This window comes from Chelmon rostratus, chromosome 12 (genome assembly GCF_017976325.1).
Source record: "Chelmon rostratus isolate fCheRos1 chromosome 12, fCheRos1.pri, whole genome shotgun sequence".
NCBI lineage: Eukaryota > Metazoa > Chordata > Actinopteri > Chaetodontiformes > Chaetodontidae > Chelmon > Chelmon rostratus.
Window position 1 is genome coordinate 17,740,602 of NC_055669.1, and position 23,063 is coordinate 17,763,664.

The window sequence follows — 23,063 nt, forward strand, 5'->3', positions numbered from 1 at the left end:
ACAATTTTAAGGTACTTCACTTGAGTATTTCCATTATTTTCCATTTTATACTGTACATCCACTCCACTGACTTATATATTGTACTATTTACATAATTCTGACTCACAGGGAATTGGCTGTGAATATAAGCCTGCCATTGGCCAGCTAGTGCATGTTACCGTTTGCAAGAGCAGCATTGCTGCAGCCTGTGCTCAGCGCCGCCAAAGACTATTGTCATTGGTTTCAAGAAATACAAACAAGCCAGAGTTTATTTTGTTTTCCCCCAATACTCTGAACGATAATGAGCTCAACCACACCTTTCTCCAGCGCTCGCACAGAGCTAAAACCAAGTGGGACGCTAGGTCTAGCTATGACTACGTTTTATTCCACTACATCTTTCTGACAGATATCATTAATTTACAGACAGCATTTTTACATAAAAGGAGTACATATATGATAATATTATAAACTCGGGGTCCCTCCACATTTCAGATGTCTATGAGTTGTTAGCTTTTCCACCGAAGTGACACTTCCCAAATGTGTATATATATATACTATAAACTAGTCCCACCTCAACCAGCTACAACAGTAAAATGCTGTTTATACAGTGGTGCATCAATATTACTATTAGTACTTTTCCTTAAAAAGGACTTTAAATACTGGACTTTTACTTGTACATACAGAGTATTTTTACATTGTGGTATTGGTACTTTTACTTGAATAATGGATCTGCTACCACCACTGCATAGCCAAAAACAAGTTGTTCTTTCAGCAAACAACAAACACATTTTAATCTGCTGTACAATATATATCAGGAATTGAATCTGAAATTCTCCAGATAATGTATTAAGATTCATGCTGGAACATGTGAAGAAGGAGAGATTCACATTTCTAGCTGATATCACCACAGTCAAGCCTTACGGACTCTGCAGGGCAACAGGCACAAAGAAGATTACTTTAAAGATGCATAACTGTGCATAATGTATAAACTAAGCTTACTGCACTGAAAAATCTGTGGAAGAGAAGGAAAGGACTGTCTTGCTCACCCTCGCCCTTTCACATTATTTGCACCATAATAAATCTGTAAATTATGCAAATGCATGCATGCATGCTCATATGTGCGCACACAGACACACTGACAAAGGCAATCATCTATGCATGTGTGCCAAGTCAGCAAAGTCACTGAGACTTAAGAGAGACAGAGAAAGAGACAAAGCTGTGTTGTTTGGTTTTCCAATGAATTTATTTATGGGAGGGTTGTTTTGATGGAGTTTGGGTTTCCCCTCTTATGAGTTGATGTGCTTTTGATGGCACAGGGCAACATTCTGGGTTATTTACATTTCGCTGGTCTCTGAAGGAGAGGAGAGGAGAAAAATGAAAGGGGAAGGGGGGAAAAGAGAGGAGCGGAGAACAGAGGGAGAAGGAGAGACAAGCTGAGAGATAAAGAAAGGAAAGGAGGAGGAGGAGGTGAAAAGAAGCAAGCCGTGAAGAGAAAAGCATCAAGGGGAGGTGAGGTGAAAAGAATATGAAGGAGGGGATACGTAAAGAGATGGAGGAGAAGAGCAGAGTAGAAGTGAAGGAGCAATGGAATAATTAGACCAATAAACCAATATAGGCTAGTTTAGCATAGTTACTTGAGGAAGAAGGAAACTGCATAGGTGACTCTGAAAAAGTTCAGAAATTATGTCACCTCTACAGCTGACTAATTAGTGGAATAGTTTGACACTTTGGAAAATATGTTTATTTGCTTTCTTAATGAGAGCTAGAATAGAAGATCAATACTACTCACATGTCTGCACAATATGGAGCTAGTGGCAGCAGGTGGTTAACTTAGCCTAGCATAACGTGTGGACATAAAGCCAAACTAGCTAGCCTTGCTCTGTTTGGCATTAAAAGACACGTCTACCGGCACCTCTAAAGCTGTAGTTCTACATTTTGGGATTATTTGTGCTTAAAGTTTCTTTTGCCCTCTTGCTAATACCACTCTCATGATTGTGCTTTAAGGCAGGAGATGATTAGCATAGCTTAGCGCAAACAGAGGAAGCAAGGGGAATTAGCTAGCGCTGCTATCATCTCTAAAGCTAGCTAATTGAGACGTTGTGTCTCATTGTATCTCACATAAACATATAAGAATAATTAGTGATTTTGGGACAATCACTTGGTACATCTGCTAATGTGGCTAATGTGCAGAGTAAACACCGGTTTTGGTGCCTACACTTTTTTTTTTTCCTACTTAATGCAACACATGAAACATCTGTTTCTCTGGGAAGCAAACAAGTATGCCAGTTTACCAAAAGTTGAACTATTCCTTTAAAATGATAAAGCTTGGCAATAGAAGTTGCTCCTTCACATCAGCTGCATAAAAATGAAACATGATATTTTCCCACATTTTATTCATAAATTGAAGTTGCATTTATTGCTCTGTAATGAATCAACCTTTGTTAAACATGCACTGTACGAACACTGGCATCAGCCTTGAGGAGCAATAATAGGTGGAAAAGTGGAGAAGGGAAATAAGCAGATTGAAAAAGAGGCGGGAATGAGACAAAATTAGGTAAAAAAAAGGAAGTTGGGAGAAGAAGGAGGAAGTGATGAGTTAAGAGACAAGAGGAGGCCCTGGAAGTGTAGAGGGGATGAGCAGTCGCGGAGGAGCAATATCAGGCATGGATGCTTTTTAAGACAGCGAGACTGCACGAATCAGAGCGTTGTGACAAATAAAAATTGCTCATTCAGGACACACTTATACAATCCTTTATATCATTGCAGGTATGAATATCAATGCCTCTGTCAACCTCCGGGTTTAAATCAGGATTTATGTGGAACAAATCTGTTGTTTGTGTAGCCCACACTCCATTTGTTGTTGCATTAGATACAAATCTCTCTGCAGGTTTGCACTTGTATTGCATCACCGCGGTAATACAACGTTACCACTCAGAGTCTCAAAGTTGTGATCTCATGCTTTGTTTAAACTGAATCACGCTGTAAATACCAGTGTTTTCCACCAGCTGGTGTCCACAAAGTTCACACCTCCTGAATTTGTTTCCCTGGGGTCATAAACATCTCTGACTTGAGCTGAGGTGGTTCAGTTGAGGCCGAGGGGGTCTCTGTTTGTTTGTTCATTTGTTCATTTGTGCTGCGTTTAGGGGGATTATGATATGCCCCGAGAGCCCAGAGTGAAGAAATACCACGAGCTAACTGGAGAAGAATATTTTGGTGTTAATGGGTAGAGATCTGCTGCTCTGTTCAGTTATATCTGCTTCCACCATAACAACTAAGTGATAGGTTTGGATTTATCTTGCTTTAATATGTCTAAATACAAAATTCCTCCTGTCCATACTGAAAGTCAGCATTTTTGAGGTTTGACTGGTAAAGCTGGTTAGAGAAAATCAGCCTAACGTTCACCAAAATGTCTCCTGCATGTACCGAGAGCGCAGCTGCTGTCTCCAATGGAAAATAATGGAAGCACAAAATATTTGGCTCCTGCTTCTCATGTAAAGATTTCCTCGTTTTTTCAGCGCTGTACTAATTAAACACTTTTGGGTTTTTGATCTGTTGGACAGACAAAACAATCAAATTAAAGCTGTATAGCTGAAATCAATTAATCGATTAGTCTGTTGAGAGAACATCGTTAAGCAGCTATTTTGTTAACAGATTAGTCGTTAAAAAGTTGTTTCCTGCTTCCAAATTGTGACGATATGCAGGTTTTTCGGGGTGTTTTATGTGACAGCAGCCTGATTGTTTTGGGGTTTTTGACATCATCTTAGGTTTAGATGTTTATATCAGGCATTTTTACTGTATGCTGACACTTTGTAGACCAAACGCTTGATCAGTCAATAGAAAAAATAATTGACAGATTAATCGATAATGAAAATATGTCTGGGTGATGGTAATTTTTCTCTGTTTTGTGACATTTTCTATGCTAAATGAATAATCAGTGGATGACAAAAACAGATTAACGGATAATGAAAATAATAATTAGTTTCAGCCCCACTTCATTTCTTCATGAAGCCTCAGGTGCACTCCCTCTCTTGTCTTCCTTGTCTTATCCTGCTTCTTTTCGGCCCTGCCTCTGTCTTTATTTGCTTCCTTCTCTCTCTCTAACAGATATTGTATCTTTGTGTGTTGCAGAATCACTCTGAACGGGATGAAGGTGTCCAGGCCAGACGTTCGCATCGGCCGCTACAGAATGATTAAACACGAGAGAGACAAACACAACGAGCCCAACCCGCAGAGGTACTGCATCATTGTCCGGACTCGTTCTCCGGCCTCCCGTTTGGATCGATCGCGCTGCTTTTGTCTCACGGCTACACAGTTCAGATGTTTCTTTCCAACTTTTTCATCTCCATCTGAGAGAATTATGATTATGTGGGGCTGCAAAGGGCACGCTATCAATAACATGTCCTTTTAATTAGTGTTAGTTACAGAGCAACACACTGAAACACGAGTAAGGCGATATAAGGCCAGCAGTCCTCTGTCCTCTGTCATCCACACTATCTGCCTTCATTCTGTCCACTTTAGCTGGAATTACATGTTAAAAAATATTCTTACCTTTAATCAGTGATGCCGTAATGACGAACATTGTCTTGTTTTGGTGGAATTTCGTGTTTCCCTCACATTGTTCAAAGGCTGAGAGCTGCCTGCTGTTAGTCCAGCACTCCTGCTGTCCACTGAGCGGCTCCTCAGGAGAAGCTGCAAGAGAAAGGATTAATTAATCATGTGTTATTTCTGATATTGAGTGTATTATTATACATGCATCTTTTCAAACCACTTCATTAGCTGGTGAGATTGAGAGTTGAGAGTTGGGGGCGCAGTTGTTACTTGCTGAGGGAAATGTTGGTACACATGAGACATTATGAAAGTTTCATTGAACAGTAACTCTTGTAAAATCAGAAATAGTCCTTTAGTCCTTCCTTGCTGCAGTGCACAGGTGTTCTCCAGCACCCAGTGACATCACTGCTGGGTGTGGTTACAGGTGCAACAAAGCACATTGCTGACCACAACCATTGGTGACACTGGAGGTGGTCAGAGGTGAAACTTTAAACCAGAGAGGGCAGCAAAACACTGCTTTTCAGCCGGGTGTTGAGTTACTCTTACTTTTACTCCTTTCTTTTGAACATTCATGGTTTTAATAGACCAACAATCTCTTGAATCAAAAATATTCCTTTGTCTTTTTCTGTTTGCGTCTCTCCTGTCAGACTTTATTATTAACAGGATACACGAGAGAAACGCACTGCAACCCCACAGTCGTCACAAGTCTCTAAAATTATACATTATTTAGTTTTTCGATAATTTATTTATTCTGCTAAGTGTTCCGTTATATTTTCTGTACGTCTTATTTGCCATGTTTCATTGTCTTCCCCACGCTGCCAGGAATATCTTCTGGTGGAGAAAACCTGAATCCTTTATGTATTTACTCTGACATTGTGGAATCAGCCTATAAAATACTAACCACGTGTTAGCTTTGAATTATCTAAAAAAAACCCAGAAGGTTCTGGGTCTGAAGCTGCCCTCCAAACTCCCAAGGGCCTCGGTGTCGTCAGTGGAAGCTAGAGCCCCTGATATATGTCTAGCAACTATTTATCCGACCGAGACAAAGAAAATGGGACCATGATGCCAGAAAAAAAGCACTAAATCTGGTCTTACAGTATGTCAGGTACTTTTTCTGTTTTAGGAGAGAAACATATTTCCTATAACTGACAAAACATTTCACTCATCACAGGATGTTAAAAGATTCATGCAAGAAGCGATTGAAATGCATGAAGACACGAGGACTTGTTTCATAAATAAGACACATGCATTTCAAAGATGGCATAAGCACTTCTGGTCCTCACAGCATTTATTAAAATTCAGTTTCGGCTAATATGCAACTTGATACTGAAACTACTGAATGCGTCGTCGTGGTTTGATGCAACGTCATTAGATGATTCGTGATGAGTCTTGTGTGAAATTAGCAGACGAGCAAGTCCCCAGCTTGGTCATCCTGGTCACTAACTAAAATGAAAAGGACAAAACATTTTTAATAAACCAAAAATTGCTTTTCAGAGGCGCAGGGGCTTTAAATGTTGCTCTTTTTGCTGTAGCCATTTAAATTGCTTTTCAGACGAACGTGTAAAAATGCTTCCCTTATAAGTGTGTTATTTTATGGCTTGATGAATGAGACCCAACATGCAGAGATGAGCCCTTCTAGACACATTAATCACCAGGAGTATTGCACCTCACATTAAGCTGCTTAAACGTGGATTATCACTGTTTATTCTCCTCTAAGAGCCCCCGTTTTCACGCCTGGATGGGCCGGGCAGCGATGCCTCTCAACACAAAAATCGATAGCTCCTGTGGCTGGGCCAGAATGAAGATATAGTGAACTCTGTTCCCTGTTCCAGTATTGTTTTAGTTTGATCTCATGCGACATTATTATATCACAGCGTTCTGACAGGAACTACGTCAGGGTTTGCCGCTGAGGTCTAGTTTAGATGTGGCTCCTAAATTGGTTTATAAGAAGATTAAAAACGCAGCCGGCGAGAGAGAGACGTGACAGCCCAACAAACTGTGATGTGCTTGATTTGAATTTTGCATATAGCCGCAGTATGTATGTTGTCTGAGTCTCTGATACATAATATATCACGCGTTTGATAAAATATTCTATTTGGTTTGAGCATTTCAAGAAGTTCAGTCTAAACATAAAGGGAGCGAGAAAAGTACTTACAAGAATTTCTGTTTTTCAAATCAGATTTTTTTTTTTTTGTTATTGAACTTAAAACTTTCGAAAATTTAGTTTAATTTGTTGCTGGATTTTTTATTTTAAAAAAGAAATCACAGCAGCTCCTTCAGTGCTTTTATTACCCATCTTGACTTTTAAAAAGCAACCAAATCACACTTAATGGCTTCACTTGATTGTGTTTATTTCTTACTCTCGTGCACCTGCGTGTGAACTCCTATGAAAGCACATCATTCATTCATTACCACGCTGCCGAAGGCTCATAAGTTCAAAGTTGGTGTAATAAATAGCTGAGGTGATGCTCAAACCTCATTGTTCAGCTGTGCTTTTATGATTTAAAGAGTCTGATCCCAGCATTTTTATCCCCGATGTGAGAAATTAAAGCTTTTTAACGGCGAGGATATGATGTAACACCTTCAGTGATTATTCTGCTTCACTTCTTTAGCAATGCTAATGGATATTGTAAGACGCAGGTGGCAACTTGTTTATCTGAAAAGAGGGTAAAATATGAAGTGTTGCATCTAAGCTCACATCCTGGCCTTACATTCGTACCTTTCATTGGCTGCTGTTAATGTGATGACATATAGTGAGCTCTCCTCAAAGATAAAATCCACCCACTTATACAGGTGTGGGAGGATTAGCCAAAATTAGCCAAAAGTGGAGCCTGTGACGTCAACTGAGAGGAAGCTTTTTTTAATTACCTGCTGAGTGCCACAGAGACTTGAAACCTGTTTGCAGAAAAAGGAGGATGAAAAATATGTTTGGAACAAAATTTGTTGAACGACTTGAGGAGAAAAAAAGCCTCGCTCACCTCCTGATCTTGCCGTTAATAAAGTCTTTATTGAACTTTTAAGAACTTGATAAGTCAAAATCACCTGTTACACACGTCTGCACGCGAGGCAAAATAGCCAAAAGTGGAGCCTGTGACACCAGCTGAAAAGAAATGAAAGTTTTTGTACGGCAACAAACTAGATGTCAGACATCCACTGAGAAGTGGTTTAACTTTAAAACTAACAATCTGCACTGGAAAATGGCAGCAATAACTTAAATGTAGAGATGTGTGAAATAACCAGGCCTGCATAATATGTCATCAGTCATCGTGTGTGCGTGCGTGTGTGTGTGTGTGTGTGTGTGTGTGTGTGTGTGTGTGTGTGTGTGTGTGTGTGTGTGTGTGTGTGTGTGTTAAAGAGAGAAAGATTCAGCCATCCCTCAGTAATTGCCTGCTGAAATGACACCAATAGAGAAGGGGGCGGCCAGGTCAGACTAGTCTAGTTGCCTTCATCAAAATCAATAAATCAAGCACTAGACTGAAAGAAAGTGTGTGTGTGTCTGAGTTTAGGTCGATCTGTGTGTGTCTGCTTGATACTCAATTCCCGTTTTCCTCCCTCGTCTCGCTCATCGCTCTGTGCTCCCTCTCCGGTCCGTGGACCAGACTTCCTCAATAAGAGGTGACACCAACAGGGACGCTATTTATTTGGGGACGATACATTATTCATAACTGTAGCGAGAGGAGAAAATAGCGGCGTATTAGTCGGCGCCAACGTCATTTTTTACAGCCCTTCTGGACACTCGTTATAGCGTCTCTGAGGTTTCGGCTTAAAGGATCTTTTGAAAAGAAGTGACATTTGGACTTAACTCAAGCGTGGCGCCTCAGAATAATCAGGAGGTTGTGAAAGGAGGGATGGCCACCTCATGGCGCAATTCATGCAGTGTGGGTGGGAGGGGAGAGGGGTTTGGTTCTTACCTTACTCTCTCTGTATCTCAGAACATTTTAATTAATCGCTTTTCATCTGCGCAAGGAGGTGTTAAATTTCTTTCAGCGTGAAACCCCCCGTCTGTCAAGTCATCTGGTGTTTTGTGTGACTGAAAAAGTCACACAAAAAAAGTGTAACGGCAGGAGTTGTTTGGTTACCAGCAGTGAGCGGGGTATCTCACTTTAGCAAGCAGTGCTTTGAGCTACATGCTAACATCTGCATGCACTTTTGCTAATTAACGCGAAACACAAAGCACAGCTGAGGCCGAAGTCAGGAGATGACCTTTATTTAACTAGGAAGCCACATAGAGATTAAAACCTCTTTTGTGAGTGAGACTGAGCCAAGACCAAATAGCAGCATCAAGCACATAAACAGTGCAACAAGTCACAATGACAGCCGTGCAACACAGATACATTTCATTTTTGTTTGTTGAAACAACTGTGCGAGCAGCGACCTCTTCCATTATCCTGAGTTTTAAATCGTTTAAAGAGACAGGGGATGTCAAGTTTGGGCTTAGCCGGCAGATCAAGTGATACGCATTCATCATCTGAGGAGCACATTTCACGCCAGTCTATCCAGCAGATGTTGAGATGTATCAGTCTGGAGCGAAGCAGTGGAAAGACGGGCTGATCAGCCGACGCTGCCGCCCAACACCAAACCTCATAAACAGAGAGACATTTTAAAGCGGGCTGGCTACTGTCAGTTTATAGAGAGAGGAAGGCTGCCTCTCATGAGCTTTTATTAGAATTTGAAAAGTTGGATTTCCAATAAGAAAAATGCCTTTAACCGCTTTCTTTTCCCTAAAGAACTCCAGATACAGGTCCGCATTCTGCCGAGATCAGATGTCAGATGATCACTCCATCAGATTAGGCATCATGGCATCATAAATTATTCACCGTGACTCGCCAAGATGCATAGCTACACCTTGGCTCTCGATCTAGATGAATATTTATGACTTGCACAGCAATTAAGTGGCTGGTAAAGTACCCGGGACTAACTTCACTGCTCCACCTTCCAAACAAATGCTTCCACACAGTGTGTGATCGCAGTTTTATGAATGAAAGTGAAGCTGAAACCGCTCACATCTGCAGCAACAGCCAACAACCACCATTTGTCTTTGAGAAATACCTTTACAAAACCCAGTTTTACTACTCGGGCTGAACACACTGGTCTGTCACTCAATTATACAGATAAACTGTGCTTTTGTTTCCGCTCTTTGTCTTCAGGTGCAGGGTTGCCTTTCTGTTTGGATTCAGATTAATGATTGAGCCTTTTGGGAGAGTTTATCTGGAGTACCTGCGTAATGTCCAGCGTTTACCAAGGGAAGCGTTGTCTCTTCTGTTTGATGAATGTTTACTATCTCCTCTGCATTCCCAGACACACACACACACGCACACACACACACACACACACACACACACACACACAGTCACTCAGACATGCACACACTCTCACACAGGAGTCCATTCTCTCAGCCTTTTTGGGAGATGCTGGTTAGGCATAGCAATGAGATATTGGGCCAGCGGAAGTAAGAAAGAGGCACATTCATCACCAGCCTCAAGTATCGGTTTGCGCGCGCACACACACACACACACACACACACACACACACCCACATACACACACATTTTGTCTTGCAAAGGCGCTTCATGCATTGCAAATGAACTAGTCTCCGAGTAACATTGTTCAATATTCTATTCATATGTTATCATCCTGGGACAGTGCAGATAGAGGGTGTATGTGTATGTGTATGCGTGTTTGTGTGCATGTATGTGTGTGTGTGTGTGACTGGCCTATGTTAAAATGTATTCACCATAAACACAATTTAGTCTTATTTCAACAGTCCCTTAAAGGCGTAGTTTGACATTTTGGGTAATAGTCACTTGCTTACGGAGAGTCAGATGAGTAGATTGATACCATGCTCATGTCTGTACGGTAAATATGACTGTACTGCAAGCAGCCAGTTATCTTAACTTAGCATAAAGACTGGAAATAGAGTTTACCCATAACAGCATCTGCCCACCAGCCCCTCTAGCTCTCACTAGTTAACATATCTCATTTGTTTAATCCGTACAAAAAGTGTGAACAGGGGGGTTAGTGCATGTGCTGGATTACTTTGTTGTTTCTCCCAGAAAGTTACTGGTCCCAGTCAAGAGCACAGGTGCACCAGCACACAGGTGTAAAGAACAGGAGAGAATCCACAGGCCGCTACGACCTGCAAAGCGGGGGTGACGACCTGGCACAACGAGCTAGAGAGGTTCAAAACATCCCTCAATGTGGTTTTCAAAATCTTTCGTTTTTGAACGGATTAAACAAACAAGATATAACATGTAAACCATGGGCTTTAGAGGTGCTGGTAGGCAGATTTTCTTACCTTACCTGTTTCCCCCTTTTCCCAGTCTTTGTGCTAAGTTAAGTTAACCAGCTGCTCATAATAGCATTATATTTAGCATACAACGGTATCAATCTACTTGTCTAAGGTAAGAAAAATGATTAAACGTGTTTCCCAAAATGCTGAACTGTTCCATGGAGACATTTCTCTACAACAGGGTCAAGTGGGCCAGCTCAAAATACATGACACCAGAAATAAATACCCCCCTGTAGCTGGCATGGCAAGCTATTGTTGAGATCCTAAACCAGAAATGTTTTCCCTTGAGACCCTCGGTGGAATTAAAATAGAGTTTTACTTAGCCCAGTTAGGACTCAGCCTGGAAATCAGGCTAATGAATATGTAAGGAGGACTGTCTTTGTCTCGCCCTCTAAAATAAAAGTCAGACTAATAGTTTTGGAGATGATGCACTCTGTGGCCCACAGACTGAGCGTGCATGCATCTGATATTCTCTGTATGTATGCAGGGATTAGTTTATTGCTTTTAATCTCGGCAAGATTCATCGAAAGATTTCTATTTTTTCCCCTGAGGTCTTATTCACTTAATTTTTTAATATCGGTATATCTTGCTCCCTCCATCTGTCACTCTCCACCTGCCTTCTCTCCTCTCCTCTACTTCCTTTCCTTGCACCCTTTCTCTTAAACTAATTCCCCTTCCTTTTAGATTGAGGTGTCAATCCTTGGTAGAAATCAGAGAGCACGTAATACTATTTATATCCTATTTTATTATAATGTTCTCTGGAAAGATCCCTGACAACATTTTTCCTGCTACCATTCATGCCAATAAAGCTGTTTTTTGATTTGATTTGCGAGGAGGAGAAAGCGACGCAGAGGGAGGACAGAGATCCTCACTAGTCAGTTCTGACAAGGCTCTGTGGACTCAGTGGTCCATGTCGGACTGAAGTGTCAACTCCAGTTGCACGTCCAAGCATATCATTAAGAAAGCGTCTTCTGTTGGAGTCAGTCGCCGCTGTCTTTTCAAAAGGCTGAGCGTTTGCACACATCAGCTTTTTCTCTGTTCACAGACAGTAAAAAAAAAAAAAAAGCTTTTAAGACAAGAGTGTTGTAAACACGCTGTTAGACACTCGCACACCGTGGCCTAATTTCCATCCTGACTGGCTGCAAAAACTGATACTACTACGAGAGTGACAGGAGAGTTTGTGTTTTGGATCCATTTTAAAGCCAGAGGTTGCATCACAAGCTGAGCCGAAGCGCAGCAGCAGCACTGTGTAGCGGCCTGACACACTGTGTGAATATTTTTTTTTACTAAAATCAGAGCAGATTCTAACGTAAGAGCAGATTCTGATGTAACCCTTGAATCACAGCCAATGGGGAAGGAGATTCCAGCATAATTCAAACATATCAAGGCGGATGTGATATATATATATATATATATATATATATAATACTTTTCACTGAGTCTAGGTACGATGCAATAGCACCACCTGTTGGCCAAGATCTTCATAGTAAAGGAAACTGGATGTGTACAGTCCAACAGAGCAGTTTCTTGTCTCTGTTTGGAGCTGTACAATTACCTAGAGGGAGGGCTTAGAAAAAAGAGTCCTTTAATCAATACAAACATCAGGCTCTTTACATCCTGTGGGTTTAAATGTGGATTTAGATATTAGCAGTCATGCTGTAAATGGAGTTTTGGAACTTTCTAAGGACACGTTTGAGCATGTAGTTAAATTACTTTGATTTCCTGACTGATTTCTGCATTGATTTATTCTCAAGCTGTGTGTGTGTTTTGTGTTGGTTTGCTGTGAGAGTCACTCTCTCTGTGTTCAGACCTTGGGAAATTCACCATTTCCATTCCATTTCCCATGTGCACCTGCACGACAAAGAAGGTGTGCTCTATTTCAGTGGTTCCCAGGAGTCACTGGGAGTCTTGCGATGGGTTGCTCATAAATTTGAGGTGTCACTAGATCATTAACAAAAGTGGAAAGATATCAAGATTTCCCTTTAATCTTTGCTTTTTTTCTTGTTAAACTGGCAGACATATGCAACAGGAAACAAACATTGTGCAGCAGTAGAAGCTGTTCTGTTGTGTTTTAAGGCATCATAAACCAGAAAGGCTGCTCTTCTCCGTATTTCATATCCTTATTTCTTTTTTCTTTTTTCTTTCCTGAAGTGTAATCTGCATGCACAACAACCCAGACCTTCCTGTGCCCAACACATTTATACACCCACATAGACGCACACGAACATCCACTGATACAAGGAAGTTCATGTAAAAATCAAGGTTTTACTTTGAAGCTGTGGCAGTATTGTTTTTAATCAAATTTTCTTCATTTCTCTTTACCTCTGGTCCATCTTCCCCTCCCTCCCTCCCTCCTCTCTCTGGCTTTCTTTGTCTTTCACCCTCCAGATTTAATAAAATACAGAACACGAAGAACACGATGAAGAAGGACGGCATCAGCTCTCTGACGTACAGACTGGTTCAGGTCAAGAGGTATCCTCTGTACACAAATATCTCCGTGGAGATCGGCAAACCACCGCCCCGGCCTTTCAAGGGCTAGAGAGAGAGGAAGACGAGGGAGTCGACTCACGATGACTTGAGGGGAAAAGACGAGAAGAAGGCAGCTCATGGGAAGGAGATGAAGAGAACACATATCTTGAACATCTGGACAGATGTGGGAGTGAAAGAGGAAAAAGCCACAAGCACATCATGGTCTCTTTCTGCCTCTTTACCCCTCTCTCTCTCTCTCTCTATGCTTATTTTGTTTTTTTTCTTTTGTAGATTTCAGCCATTTCTGTAACCAGGACTCAGGCTCTTTCCTCCTGCAAATTTTTCAAGCAGCCAGTGGCTTCACACCTCCTACCTTTACCAATCAGTGACTTCAGAGTGAAAGAGTGTGGACCAAAAGCTCAAGTATCAGTGGCTGACCAAAGTTTGCCGTCAAACTTGGAAACTGACACTTTGATTAACAATCGTTTGTAGTCTGGAGGGCGTCCGGTGGCATATCGACAGAGGGTATTGACGCGTGCTATTGTTGGAAAGTTTCATGTGGAACTGAAATGCCGGGCAGCATCGAGTGGGATTTCTTGGAATATTTGATCGAGGAAACAGAAACAAAATGAAGTGGCTTTTTACATGGATGCAAAGACAAGAGAAATGGTTTGGAAATGAAATATCAGGAAAATAACAAACCTGGTGGACAACACATCTTACAAAGACCATCAGAAGTGTTACTTTCCAAGCATTCACAGTGACGGTGAAGAGAGTGCTGATTTCCATCAGAAGCAACCTGCAACATGAAGTGAATACGGTGACACGCAGCGACGATCCATGGAATTGAATCTGATGGACTGCATATCAAAGAAATCTCTCTCTCATCTCGACAAATGATGCTTAAAGACGGTGTAATAGTGGCATTTTTGCGAGGGGGTCACCTGTTTGGATCTAATTACTCAATCAAATCCTCCGATATCAATTAATGAATGTGTATTGTGCCTGCATCTGCCGCAGAAGACTCGAACAGTGCTGGGACACGCTGATAAAACATGTTCGTCAGCAGCGACAAACTCCTGAGAACTCTCTTTTTGTTCTCTTTTTATATATATATATATATATATACAAACATGACAACTCTGGAAACAGAAACGGATTTATCAGAGCAGCTGGAAAGTTTTGCAACAAGAGTAAACATATTGAAGATGTGAAAAGGTTTCTCCAGCGCTGAATGCAGTGTGGTGGAACTGCCTTGGGAACGCGTTTGAAATGAAATCGAGGAACTGAAGACAACAAGGCAGATATATACTGACAGCTCAGTCATGATTGTAACCCCGTGTGGCACATATTGGAGATTAGGTTCCTGGAACTTAGGTTTATTTCGCTCCACTTGCAGAAAGATAGAGGTTTATTTTGGTAAACTGTACTTTAAAGGTACATTTATGTCTCTACAACATGCAAATAGCTTGAGGTACACTCATATTTCTTAACGTAACAGGTTTGATGAAGTAGAAATCTGCTTTCCTCATTAGAAAACTGGACATTTGCCATATTTTCTGGATGTATATGGTGCACAAAGGGGTTAAAGATCAGGTATGAGCTGTCAGGATAAAGTCATCGCTCATGTTGTATAGGAAAAAGCATCGTGGATACAAAAGCTCTTGTAACTTTTACGATGGCTACAGACAAGGCTCGGCGAACCGTGATGAATTTTGGAGGTCGTTTTTTTAGCCTACAGTGTAACCTGGAAGTCCGAATTTTTTAAAGTATCACAGTTAATTAAAACTCATTTGAAACTGTTACTATGCCATTTTTTCTCTCTGTTATCTTTTTCTTTGCATCTTTGTGAAAAAGACCATCATATCCGGAAAGAGGAAATTGTAATGCGAAGGTCTCCTGCTGGTGGAAATTGTGAATTTTAAGGCAGTAATGAGAAGTTATGGTTTGAGCGGTTTGACTGACATCTCTACTGCTGCTTCAGATTTTCTCATCAGCTGTCAGCTCTGCGTCTGTTTTATCACACTTTTCAGATTTCATGAATTAATCAAACAGTCAGAGTTACCTTTTTTTATTATTGTTTTAATTTTAAAACTTTTTTTTGTCTCATATGAGTTTCATAACTTTCCCTGTGTGGAAAAGGAGCCAACAAAATCTTTGATCATGCCTCCGTAAGCCACTCTTCTTCCTTTGTTTTATTTTTCCTCGTCTCTACTGTTGATGCTGTTACAGCTGACGCCTAAACACCAAACCGATGCCTTCAGACGTTACATATACGAAGGGGCAGGGAAGGTTATTTTTCCTTTAAAGGCTGTCGATGAAGATGTATATTTGCTTCGGTTTCAGTCAAGATCATGAAAACACCTGTACAAAATATATCCACCTGTGTCTGAAATTTTAAACAGACAGATAACGTTTAACTGTGCGTCACCCGGAACAATCCGGGGCTTTTATTTTGGTGAAAACTGCGTATTGTTGGCCTCTTCTTTGGTCAGCCTTGGCAAAAATGTTCCCATCTGTTTGGCTCTCCGTTATCTTCGCCTCGAGCCTGTTGGATGGTATAATACCTCCTCTCTGCAGCACACTCTCCCTGCCACACACAAACGCCCATTCATTCACACTGTCTTCCCTTTTTTCTTTGCATTATCTCCTCTTTCATTGCCTTTTTCTTTCTTACTCTGCCAGTCCAGGCTGTGTGTGTCAATGGCACTCTGTTGTGCTCTGTGGTGGGCCCACTTCAGGCACAGCTGTGTCTCACAAGAGTGCTTCTCCTTTCAATAGATATCGACAGGGCCTCTCTTTGTGTCTCTGAATCTGTGCCACTTACTGTATCTTTATTTTTCTTTTTAGTCTTTCCCTCTCAGTACACATACCCATGTGAGAATCCCCCTTTTCTCATTCTCTCCCCACACTTTATCTTTTCCATTTCACCATTTCTCTTCTCTGTGTTTTGATATTTGAGTGCAGAACTCTCCGGGTAGGTGTCCTCGCCGGGCACCTTCTCTATACTGTTTACAGCTTACCCTGTGCAATATTACAGCTCTGCCCCATATCCTGCTTTAAAGTCACTGTTTTCAAGTGGGATATGAGGTGTTGGTTTCAGTTCAGTTTATAATGCAGTTTTTTTCCTAAATTGATGTCTTCATGTTTAGCCTCTAATTCACCTGATTTGAAATCTTTGTAATCAGTACACAACAGATAAAATGACAGCTGTTGTTTGGATTTTTTCCTATTCTTACAGTATTAAAGGGGCACTCCTGTGGTTTAGTGTCTTAATTATATAACATGACTTCTGAGAGATACATTAAATAAAAGAAAATCTAAAATTGAAGCAGCAGAAGCTGAGATAGCCTGATTTTTAGTCCTTAGTGCAAGACAAGATCCAAAAACACTGGATCCTACATTTCCCATAATGCACCTGGGGAGTTTGCTGAAGTAAAAGTAAAAGAGTTTTCAATTTCTTATAACTTCTTCCAGTATTACAAAACCCACAGTTCAACTGTGTCAGAAAATACTGGATTTTTTTTGATAAAAAGTCAGATACAAACTTTTGTACATGAATACATGTGTGGAAAAATTAACTACAACTCCCATGGTGCGTTTCACAGAAAACATCCAATCACAGCCCTTAACTGTTCTGTTACATTGCTGACAGTGGGCGGATGCTAACTCCTTTACTAACATAACTCCTTTTGCCAAATTTGCCAACTGTAGTGCCGTGTTTTGTTCACACATTCAACAAAGGAGTGATGGAGAGCTGTGACTGCTTTCTCCATTGCAATGACAGCTGAGGCTCATGGGTGCTGTCGTATTTAGAGTCATCAGTCAAAGTAATTAAAACTGGTAATAACAGAAACTTTCTTTCAAAGCTCCCTTCAAGGTCACAGAAGACATGATACAGCTGTATTTACAGGTTACAGTCACCCTCCTCATGACCAGTAAATCTGCGGAGTGCCCCTTTAAAATGCTGTCTTCGTCAAGGCTACTCTGACAAATAACAGGCAACCTTTTATGAGGTCAGTAACATGAAGAAAAGGAGCGACAGTTATAAAAAAATGAAAGATATAGCAAGAGAGACATGGCCCCAGTGTGTATAAACAGTAAGTCGGGATATAGATGTAAAGATCAGCAACAGAGACGTCAGCAGAAACAGTATTTGAAACGTTTCCTTTACTTGTGAATAAGAACAACCGTGAGGAGCGTTTGATGTTTCTTATTGGACTTTTGAAGCTGTTGTCAAGCGAACCTCAGGTGGTTGAGTGTTTGAAACGTTTCCTTGAATACGGTTTTTGCTCGCCTGCTGCGGGGAACAGACGGGACTTTCGGGCCTGTTGGGCATTTTTAAACATTTACTGTATCTCTAGCTATGGTTTTTTTGTACATTGAATGTTGAAAATGTTATATCTTATATAGAATGCATTATGTCATATCAAACCTACTTTTTCTATACAATCAATAAATCTGAGGGTTAAAGATTATATGATGGTGTTGTCAGTTGTTTGCTGTGTGTGTGATTGGTTTCTCTCTCAGGTCACTGAAGGAGTCGAACTCAGAAACTTCATAAGAAATTAGTTTTCACCTGCAGACTGCGGTAATCCCAAAGCTTTTCAATGCAATATCGGCAGTTTTTGTCGACCCTGTTTCCTGTTGACAACCCACATAAATCTGTTTCTGTTGTTCTGTATGGCCCCAGTGAGCCGCTGGACTAAAATGCTCTGTAACACCTTGTGGATTACATTCATCTTGACTTCTTTCTCGTTTCTGTCCTTCCTTCCACCTCCCCAACAGTATAAACACATATTTAATGCTACAAAGTAAAGGTATCTCTTTGCCTCTCTTTTACTTTCTACTTCTTTTATTGTTTTGCGGGGAGAGCTCATCCCAAACTGTCAGCAGAAAAGCTCTGCAGGGAAATCAGGGTGGCATCCGCTCAGAGTGGAGCCAGACTGCTCACAAAAACTGCAAATTGCTCACAGAAAGTGAAGAGACGCAACTCAGGAGGAAACACGAAGTGACAGATTTTCAACAGACTTGAAAAGGTGTTTAATTTTGAAATATTTTACAAGATGTTTTCGTAAAGCCGGGGTATATTATCAGCATGACACACGACATGGTCTGTGCATGTTATTCAAACCAGTTCCCTTTTATTGTAAGTATACCAAAACTCCACTTAAAGGAATTGTTTGACATATTTGGCTTCTTTGCCAATAGTTGGTTGAGAAGACAAGCTAACAGCATAAAGACTGTAAATCGGGAAACAGTGAGCCTGGGTATGGCCAAAGGTAACAAAACCCACCTATCAATGCCTCTGAAGCTCACTTTATGATATGTCTCGTTTGTTTAATCCATACAATCTATATATAATACATAATAACATGAACCAGAGTGTAAAAGCCAGTGTCGACTGTACAGATTTTAAATAAATGAGATATCATGTGTTATTAGTGAGCTTCAGAGGTGCTTGTTGGTGGATGTTGGTAGCTTTGGATAGCACCAGGCTAGCTGATTCTTCCTGCTTTTAGTCGTTATGCTAAGCGTAGCTAAAAGTCTGCTGGCTGTAGCTTCATATTTAGTGAAAAGGTATGACGGAAATATCGAACTTCTCGTCTAACTCTGCATATTTCACAAAGTGTCATACTATTCATTAAACCTCGTTTCTTTCTGATTATTCAGGAATTAAGATGATGGCTGCGGGAGAAGAGCTTTCAGATCTTATTCAGTCTCCTTCTTAGAAGATGTCGTAAATACAGCGTATTTATTCCTAAAGTATCCTGATAAAAATGAGATCCTAAAGGTGTTCAAAACCCTAAAAGTTTAAACTTAATCCCAAACCTTGCATAAAGAAGCTTTTCAGGGAGAATTAAAGCAGGGAAAGTTGTCAGTTGCAGTGATATACGTCATGCAGCTGCAGCTTGGGAGCTTTAAATATGCAGTAAAGTAAATGCTATCACAGGCTCCAACACTGCACATAAACATATAAGCACAAGATTATTTTTGGTTTTCATTCAAAGGTCCCTCATGATTAAAGTGGTAGATTATGACAAATAATAGAACATGTGCTGCATATAACCCTGTATAGAAAGACGCATCATGCTACATTTCATCATACACTGAAGATCACTCAGAAGAAAGTGAATGACAGCTGTCTGCTTTGATGACAGTGGAAATGACGAGGCGGAGGGCTTTCTCTACGAGAGGCTGCACATTCTGCCTTGTGGAGAATTAATAACGCAGTAAATGACAGATTGTTGTTCCGGCTCTACAGTGTACATGAACAAACAATGTTCCCCCTGTTTTCAAATATCACCCGCGTCTACATCTACTGTACAGTCCTGTGTTAGGCCATAGTCTCATACATTATACTTCGATTAGCATGGAAGCTGAACTGCAGGATTTATAGAACAGTTACAAATTGTTAATTGCTTTTCTGAGCCATTTCCTAGTCTAAATTGCATCACAGCTGTGCATGCATTTGGGTGCTGCATCAAACCGTGACAGGTCAATTACAATTTTTCATCATCCAATAACATCGCTGGCTTTGTTATGTCGCTAGTCGTTTACCAAAGCAAGTGCTTGGAAATTAAAAAAAAAAAAAAAGCTTCTATAAGCTTGCTAGTATCTGTCACTCAACACGTAATCGAAATCAAACTTTCTGAAGAAACGGGCAGATGAAAAATAAAAGGGTGAATATCTGGAATGTGGTCACCTTTTAAAGGTTTGTTTTCTGTAGTTCCTGACAGATTTCTTAAACTATGGATTTTTCTGTAGGAGTACAGATGTTCCGCACAAGGTTTGAGGGCGTTTGAGGCTCCACAAATCAAACATCTTATCTTTACATCACTGCTGCAATCCGCGTTATTAAATAGAGATAGTTTTAATCCTGTTTTCATTGGTTTTCAAGGAATTCATCCTCTCAGCTGGTGGGATAAAGTCTTATATATAAAGTTATTCTTTACATATGGCCATGTTAACCATAGGGGTCCACAGTGTAAAACATTTGCTGTTGGGCCCCTATTGATCGTCCACCAATCACCCGCTATGCATTATGTATGTACCAACCAGTGCTTCTGTGCTGGCATACAGTAAAACTACCTGACCAGAGGGTTTCTGCGCCTCAGTAAGTTTGTGGTAACTTGATTAAACACAACTTTATGTAAAAATTTGAACTGTGGCAGCACAAAATCAACGAACATAATAAAGGTCTTACATTCAGATACTGACACTGAGCACAACAGGACTACAGCGTTATACGATAATGCAAAGGCTTTGTTGATTTTGCACTGTGGATGATTTCTTTAAAAAAACAAATTGCGAAAACCCACTGATATGCAGTGAAGCTGCAGCTTTGACTGGTCTGTAAATCAGCCTTGAAATTCAACCTTGTTTGTAATGTGCAGCTCAGGCCTGATAATGGGCCAGCCTTGTCCACCAAAGTGTCACACTCGGTGGGTCTCATCAGTACTGCAGAAATCATGGGTGAAAAGTGCTTGTGGGGTGGCAGCTGATCTGTTCTGATGGCTTTTGGCTTTTTTAAAATGATTTCTTTGGTCCTTGTTCAGCTTGAAACAGTTTTGGAGGTGGCAGATTATCCTTGATGTCTGGCTCTACCGTTGACATGCACAGGAGGCTCAGCATGTTCTTCGAGATGGAAGATGAAGAGACAGTAAGTCATCAGGGATTGTATGTTAGAGTAACAGCTGTTTCTCTGCTGACGGAGTGAATCAGTTTTTCTGGGTGGACGGCTGTTCAGGCGTGCAGTTTTTGAGGCGGGAACAGGTGGCGAGACGGTTTCCCTCCCAGTAGCCGGCGTCCTGGCCATCATGACAACGGCACTTGGTGCAGGAGTCGACCCAGGTGGGCTCTCCAGCGGGAATCACCTGGCTGCGTGACGCATTAACGTAGCAGTTAGGACCTGGAGGGAGATGAGTAACAGAGGTAAGTGTAGGTGCAGCTGACGGATACTACACCCAGGGAGGCACATAGAGTGGAGAGCAATGTGCATGCACACTCCTCGCTGCATGCAAATGATCAAACACATTATTGCCACAGTGATGCTCATACAACAGAGAAGACAAACCTCCTGCTGGCCCCATTTTTTTGCTATGTTCAACTCACCGTCCTTGCATTCAGGGCAGCATTTCCCGGGCTGGTAGACGGGGTTGACACATGGTGGAGGGGCACAATCTGCAACTAGACAGCGGGCGATGCCATCACTGTCACAAGTGCACTGCTCACATTCTGATGGCTGAGAAACCGCACACACACATACACAAACAGCATGAGGCTCAACACGGATCAGATTTCCAAGCAGCGCCCCTCACCAAGCCCTCCTCATGCCATTTCAAAAGGGGGCGCTATTTACCTCCAATTCCCTGCTGCAAACTCCAGTTACATACCATTCTGGAATTCACTGGTTCACAGTTTTGGAAGGACACACAGAGAAAAAGATGTACACAGGCTTGACCTCACACATTTATAACACACAAGCTTAGAGAAAGTGTTTCATGGGTGTCAGCTTCATTTAAAAAAATATGCTTTTGCACGGCTACACATTTGAATGACACAGAGGTCGCAGAAAAGAGTGAAACCTCCACGAAGCAGACCAAGAGACCTGAGTTTTACACATAAACAGCATGAAGCTGCCGCTCACCTTTGTGTCTGTGATGTCTGTGTGACGGACACTTTAGTTAGTAAAATCTAGGTTCTGCACGTTATCCAAAGCTCACCTTTCTGCAGAACAAACCCTGAAGTTCTTGGTGTCTGTCAGAATCCTTTTAGTCTTTATAAATACACTGTAGTTTAAAGCTTTGCAGTGACATTTAAACTATTCCTAAAAACACATTGACATTGATTGACATTAGAGATTAGTGGTAATGTGTAGACCTGCACTTACTACTTCTGTATTGTTAACTACCATTGCAAAACTAATAAGATTAACTGTAATGAAAGTTGGGAAGCAGCACAAATGATAGCAAAACTACACCATTTTCACATCAGTAACCTTTTTTGACTTGTGGCCCCTTAGAATGAAACTATGTCGGCTAATGACCCTCTAATGACAGGTTATGGCCTTCCTGTGGACATGACTTGTGTGCAATTCGTGGAAAGAGTGAGTTTAGCCTCTTGGACTGTTTCAAGCATTTTTGGAGGCCTTACAATAACAGGAGTATCTATAGAGCCATGCAGTTTCCATCCACGCTGGAAACCGTCACCGTGTATCCCATCTTTGCAAGTTATCATGTGTCATTGCTTTCAGGCTCACCTGGAAGTTCTGCCCCAGTTCATACACCACTCCTCGGTACTCGCACCCGATCTTCTCGCACCTGGGGCAGCAGTCGGTGGGGTAGTGGCTGACATGGATGCACGCCGCCGGGAGAGAGGTGCACCCAGTGCGGGAACACGCGGAGCCCCCGGCGGTGCACACACACTGGGTGCAATGATCGGAGTCCAGAAAATACCATTCCCCCACGAAGTATATGCTGCCGTTGTCCTCGCAGGTGATTTCCTGCTGTCCGGCCACTGAGAAGCCCAATACGGCCTGTGCGCAAAGCAGCAGTGCCAAGACGACCGTGCGTACTCTGCGCTCCAAGGAAAGACGCTCACTGAAAACCATGATGATTTATTTGCTTCACCTTGCTCACCAAAAAGTTAACAAGCACCTTAGTGGGTTGAAACATCCACTGTAGTCCAGATGGGATTTGGTACACAGATTACCCAAGTTTACGAAAAGTTTTATTACATTGTTACTGCACGCGGAAAAAAAAACCCTTGGCGCTGTT

General features: G+C 41.4%; 2 protein-coding genes across 2 annotated transcripts in view; one reads left to right on the plus strand and one right to left on the minus strand.

Moving 5' to 3' along the window:
* Positions 1-13,354, plus strand: part of b4galt2 (UDP-Gal:betaGlcNAc beta 1,4- galactosyltransferase, polypeptide 2) — a 148,735-nt gene extending 135,381 nt beyond the window's left edge. Inside the window, exons 6-7 of the mRNA XM_041949589.1 lie at positions 4,108-4,212; positions 13,204-13,354. Of these exons, the coding sequence (XP_041805523.1) occupies positions 4,108-4,212; positions 13,204-13,354 (256 nt within the window). The remainder of the gene's footprint in view (positions 1-4,107; positions 4,213-13,203) is intronic.
* A 4,956-nt stretch (positions 13,355-18,310) lies between these two features.
* Positions 18,311-23,030, minus strand: zgc:113531 (uncharacterized protein LOC541359 homolog). Its single transcript, XM_041949414.1, has 3 exons — positions 22,547-23,030; positions 21,400-21,529; positions 18,311-21,196 (listed from the first exon to the last, which is right to left on the minus strand). Exons 1-3 carry the CDS (start codon positions 22,895-22,897, stop codon positions 21,006-21,008), a joined length of 672 nt encoding a protein of 223 aa, XP_041805348.1. The 5' UTR covers positions 22,898-23,030; the 3' UTR covers positions 18,311-21,005.
* Between the last annotated feature and the right edge of the window lie 33 nt (positions 23,031-23,063).